This window comes from Cibotium barometz, chromosome 57 (genome assembly GCF_041138505.1).
Source record: "Cibotium barometz isolate CiBa-2024 chromosome 57, ASM4113850v1, whole genome shotgun sequence".
In the NCBI taxonomy this organism is placed as follows: Eukaryota; Viridiplantae; Streptophyta; class Polypodiopsida; order Cyatheales; family Cibotiaceae; genus Cibotium; species Cibotium barometz.
Window position 1 is genome coordinate 24,974,879 of NC_141102.1, and position 5,644 is coordinate 24,980,522.

At 40.2% G+C, this 5,644-nt stretch overlaps 1 protein-coding gene across 1 annotated transcript; it reads left to right on the forward strand.

Moving 5' to 3' along the window:
- The first annotated feature begins 992 nt into the window (after positions 1-992).
- Positions 993-2,415, forward strand: LOC147606589 (uncharacterized). The gene is made up of 3 exons (XM_086792277.1): positions 993-1,749; positions 1,872-2,021; positions 2,133-2,415. Exons 1-3 carry the CDS (start codon positions 1,187-1,189, stop codon positions 2,242-2,244), a joined length of 825 nt encoding a protein of 274 aa, XP_086648403.1. The 5' UTR covers positions 993-1,186; the 3' UTR covers positions 2,245-2,415.
- The last annotated feature ends 3,229 nt before the right edge of the window (positions 2,416-5,644 follow it).

The following is a 5,644-nucleotide window of genomic DNA, read 5'->3' on the forward strand; positions in this document are numbered from 1 at the left end:
TGAGACTTGGAGGGTTACAAGTTTCCCCCACCACCAAGGCAACAAAACTTGCTACTAGAGGGATGTGTCTTCTGACTCAAATGCCTCTTAGTAGATTATGTTATGACGAGGCAGTGTGAGAAGGGTTGCGAGAAGGGACTTGAGAAGAGAGTGGAGTGGAAGTTGGAGTGAAGTTGGGACCAGAGTGGAAAGTCTCTAAGAAGTGGGATGTCTCAAGGGGAGTGGAGTGGGAAGCCTCGAGGTGCTAGATACCCTAGTGGCCTGCCCCAATTTTTCCCCGTATGCATGGTTGATTTTAGTGTCATTTTCAATATTGAATCGTCAACTTTATGCTTTGTATTGAGTTGAATTTAAAATATCAGGAGCTTGGCCATAGCTAATTCTCCGTCTCTTGTAACCTGTATTGTCTTTTTTCAGTAATGAAAATGCCTTTTATTGAAAAAAAAAAAAATTTTACATATAGTAACTTCTTTTAATGCCAAAAAGTGCCACAAGCTCCTTAAATAGGGTTGACAAGTACTTATCAAGTGGCTATTTAGTGTTTAGGAACAAGATCACTAGTAGTAAGTATCTTGCCATCAATTTTGGGCTTTCTTTGCAATAAATAATGGCTCATGTTGTTTTGGCACACCTAATAGCAATTGGGGTCAACGCATAACATCAAAGCGTAGTGTACGAAGCATGTACAGAATCCTAGCAACTCCCAAGTCCATGCATTACATAGAAGAATCCTAGCAATTCGTTGAGAAAGTGCGTGGGAAGGCTTCTACGAAGCTGCACGATTCCGTATGTATGTCGGGCTCCGTCATGGGTGCCTCTTCCAACCTCAATTTTTGTCCGTATGTATGTGTTTGAAAATGCTAGCATGATAGGCGCCTTCCGGCCCCCGGGCAAGCCCCAAGAAGCCACAGCGACATTTCCCCAGCCGAAAATCCGAAAAAGGAAAAAATGCAACGAAATTTATAAGCACAAGAAGTGGCTCCTGCATTTGCACACACAAGTGCAGCTATCCTCCCCGGCTCACTGATCACAGCTGTAAGCTCAACACCACCCAAACCAGCCTAACATAGTTTAACCTTTGCAAAGCTGTGATTAGATTTTCTTTTCGTCATACCCTAATTTGATATTCTCTCTTCTTCTTCTCCATTGCACGTACTCCCTTAATCTTTTCCCAAAAAGCTCTAACATGATGCATCGCTCTTTCTGCCAGATAATTCGCCCTCCCTCTTCATACTTGCCTGACCTCGTCTCCCCGTCCATAGCTAGTAGCAGCTGCGTCTCATTTGAAGAGCATTCCGCGGCCACACCACCACCTGCCCTTTGCTTTGATGATGGCCAATCCATCAATTTTGAGGACATTGCTATGGATTGCAGTAACTTGGAATCCCTTACGGCCAGTGACGAGTCCGTAATCATGCCGGATTGCTTATGGGATAATAATTGGCATCCTTCAGTTGATGAAACCACCTCATTTGCCTATGATGAAGAAATGATGGCATCATTTAACATGTGGGATAAATGGCTGGATTTTGCAACTCATGAATTGTATCCCTTTGATGAGTCTTCTCTCAGCAATGACGTCATGTCAATTTCGACGGGAAATGGTTTCTGCAGCTTCAATTCCGGCAGCTTCGCAACTACTCTGACGACGGAAAACCTGTACATGCAAGCGTCTCCAACCTACTTTGAAGCATCCTCCTCGACTGCAATTGCAGCCAGTCCACCCCACCTGGACTTGGAGGCTTTAGGGTAAGTATCCCCCGACTCGGCCATAATTGCAATCAATTAATCAAGCAAAACGCAAATTAGTGTAATGCACATCGTATATCAATAAATTAATCTAATTGCTTATCGAATCTATAATTTTGCAGGACCAACACAAGCCTTAATATTAACGAGGTTGAAAACACACAGGTCGACGTAGTGGCGTTTCAAGTGGAATGCAGCAATCCTGCCCTGCACGACGGCTACGTATGGCGCAAATATGGCCAGAAAAACATCAAGGGTAGAAGCTTCCCTAGGTAAGGTTTCCGTGAAACAACCCTTATTACTTCAATTAATGTGCATACCCAGATCGTAACTTCATTATATTCGATATAAATTGCTTCTCAAATCTTTATGTGGCTGTACAGGAGCTACTACCGGTGTGCTCAAACGGGCTGCGCCATCAGAAAGCAAACTGAAAGCTCGTCGGAGATGGAAGGCTATGTGGTGATTACATACATCGGCAAGCACAACCACTAACAATGTAATTGAAAGCCCAAGTGAATATTAACACCCATAATCTGTGTAGATTAAGCATCATTATCTGCAGCATTTTGGAGAAATGCAAATAGCAGTCAAAAGCCTACAAGCCCTGTAAATTCTTTTACCACCACTTAGCCGTGCTGCTGTAAGCCCATCCAGCAAGAGGCATACTATACAGACATTGCGTACGTAATGAAATGTTCAATCATTCTTTTATTTAGCGGCTTTGATCCCCACCCATCCTTCTGGGTAGCGAAAATAAAATTTTGCGACCAAGCGCGAACCCAAGCGCGAACCCAAGCGTGAACTCAAACGTGATCCAAACTTGAAAATTATACCTTTATTTTATTTTTCAAATTTCAAAAATGTAAAAACCCTCCTTTTTCTTCCTCCGCTTTCGCCATGTGAAAGGAAGTAAGTTGTCTTTTTCTCCATAATACACTTAGCCATGCCCATCTTTGTTTCAATAAAAAAAATACAAAATCATATAATCTGTAGGGTAGTCAATGATGGACAAAGAGTCTCCCTCGTCCATCTTTTAGCTCCCCACCCCTCCCCTTTGAGTTTGTAATGCACCTTAGATACTGCCTCATTATCTTCCATAATATCAATGAATAATTTTGGGATGATTGTAAACATGCATCATCTTGAGTGTTTTTATAGTCTCCCTAAATAATATTTACCCACCTTGGTAATTTTGGCTATATCCAATCCCCAAACCTTGTTTACTAGCAATAAATATCCACATTTATAACATGATAGGAGAATGTTGTACTAAACTTATGCATAATCACGAGTATATTTTTTCCCAGTGTACTCACTAAGTGAAAACCCCACCCATATAGCATGTGTAGTCAAGGGTTACAAAATAAAACCCATGATGAATATATGTGCTTATATCTTACATATTTCTCAAAGAAACTCCCCCACCCGCCGCTCCCCTTTCCTTCCTTCTTCTGATGTGTGAAATATTTGTATACATCATTTTTTTGCAAGCATAATTATATATAATAGGTTTCATTCATATGTTAGATAAAACAATATATAAAAGGTTTGCAAGCTCTCTGTAAAAAGAAACATGCTATATAATAGGTTTCATTCATATGTTAGTAGATGGTCAAAATACAACTTATCATCATTAAAATAGTTTATATGTTAGATGGTTAAAATATGTCTTATCATCATTAAAATCTCATTAAGTTCTTTATTACATAGAGAACCAACTTTTATACAAATGTATGAAAGGTATGTGGAGTTTGACATACAAGAATATGCATGTATCATAATATGTGCTTATATGCATAATAATGAGGTATGAACTTATACACATGAATAATTATTCTTGAAACAGTGTGATGATGATATGACAACACACTATATATCGTTGACTTAATAAACCTGAGGAGTTCACTATGTCAAACTCCCATTAATGGGCACGTGAGTTCGAGGGGTGTTTATAAAACCATTTTTTATTTAAAAAAACCCCTCATGTATGTATATGTGTAACTCCACTAGAAAATAAGACCCTTTATTTTGAGATGACATGCTATCTTTGTATAAAATTTATAAGCCACCTCATGTACATACAAAAGGCTCAAGATGGGCATGCAATATGGGCCGTCCCTAGCCACTTGTCACGCTTCAAATGGGTGGCTCCAAAAATGCCCCTGACAAAATGGGATCTTTAGAAGCATCATTTCAAGTCCAAGGCACATAGCATACTAAAAAATGTGTCTAGACAAGTGTAGACATGGATGGCTACTTATGGATAGAAGTGACTTCACATATCCACAAGCCCATGTAGGCCTATAAGGTGGCTACTCATACTCTCCTTCGAAGTAAACTCTTGATATACATATTTATAAAATAAGTGTTGTTCAATTACACTTGAAAGAAAAGAAGGTTGTAAGAAAAGCTTAGAGTATACTAGGGTGACCACTACAATGACCTTGCGTAGGATCCCACTTGTAGTGTGTAAAATATTATAAATGTTTAAATTCTTTATAAAAGGCTCATAAAAAGTCTTTCTGAGTAAAATTAAATAGATTCATATGCTTAAAATAATGAGAAAATCCCCTTGTGTGCACTTGCATTTAATTGGGGTGGTCAAAAGGAAAAACATGAAGATAATTAATTGAAAAAAAACTACTTGAGTTAGTGTGCCAATATTTAATTAAAAACATTGAGGAGAAAAAATTGTAAGGGTTCTGTGACATAGCAGGAGGCTGCCTGCCACGTGTCCCACAAGTTAGCCCACCCAAGGCAGTTACAGGGAAAGCGGGGTCTGATATAATGTAAAGGACAAAGAAGGAGATGACCGGGAGATTACCTTAATTTCACATCATACCTTCTTTGGTGGAGATAGCGGGCTTAGCACAAGATGGCAGATGAGTTTGGGGGAGTAGAGGCTATGCAAGCAGATGTACATGATTTGCAACGGCAGTCGTCTTCCTCCACTCACCTTGATCAGGTAGTCGGTCTCATGCAAAATTTGATTCTGCAAATGCATCAGACAAGTCTGTAGATGAATAGTACCAATCAAACAAATCATCAATTGAAACAGCACTCTCAGCACCACACAACAAATAGGCAGGTTTTACAGGCCTACCCAATGAAGATATTTTGACATGGTTGGATCTGTTTGACAATGTGGCAACATATCATGGGTGGACAGATGCCAAGAAGGCCCACGAGGTTAGAATAGTTTTGGATGGAATTGTAGCCACATGGTTTGTACAACACGATGATGTCATTAAATCACAATGGCCCTTTACATAATTTAATTCATTCCTTTGCTCAAACTAATGTGGCATAATCTACATTACAACAAATACATGAGTGCATTCAGTCACAAGGAGAACCGGTTTCGCAAATTGGTGTCAAGTTGAATCAGTGCTGGTAAGAGCAGATCCTAACATAAGTGAGGATATGAAGTTATTTTTCTTGTGGCCAAGAATGAGACATGACATCACCAGGACGATTAGGGATCAAGGTCCCACTTCATTTAAGCAAGCTATGGAGATAGCCCAGCGCATTGAAGTAGATGTTTCACAAGATCCCTGGCAAAGGGATGGAGGCTGGGTCCCCCCCGGCAAAGGGATGGAGGCTTGGTCCTCCAGCAAAAAGATCTTAACAAGTTTAAGTTCCAGTCAGATGGGGTTGTCCTGATGGATGTGGATGTACAAAATGCTCAAAAAGGTTATAAATTGTCTGCCAAGGATGCACAAGGTGTTTTAATTGTTGTAACAAGTATGGGCATGTTGCCAAGTATGCAATTCTCCCAAATGTCCCCACCCCAATGTACAAAATGTTCAAGTCGGGGGTACGGATGCGGCCGTTTTAGATGCAATTTTGGAAAACGAATGAGCGAGTGGGCTCCAGAGAAGGCCCACCCGTA

Coding starts and splice junctions, on each gene's coding strand:
- LOC147606589 (XM_086792277.1), top strand. CDS start 1,187: ATGATGCATCGCTCTTTCTGCCAGATAATTCGCCCTCCCTCTTCATAC. Junction 1,750..1,871: donor CTGGACTTGGAGGCTTTAGG/GTAAGTATCCCC, acceptor ATAATTTTGCAG/GACCAACACAAGCCTTAATA. Junction 2,022..2,132: donor AAGGGTAGAAGCTTCCCTAG/GTAAGGTTTCCG, acceptor GTGGCTGTACAG/GAGCTACTACCGGTGTGCTC.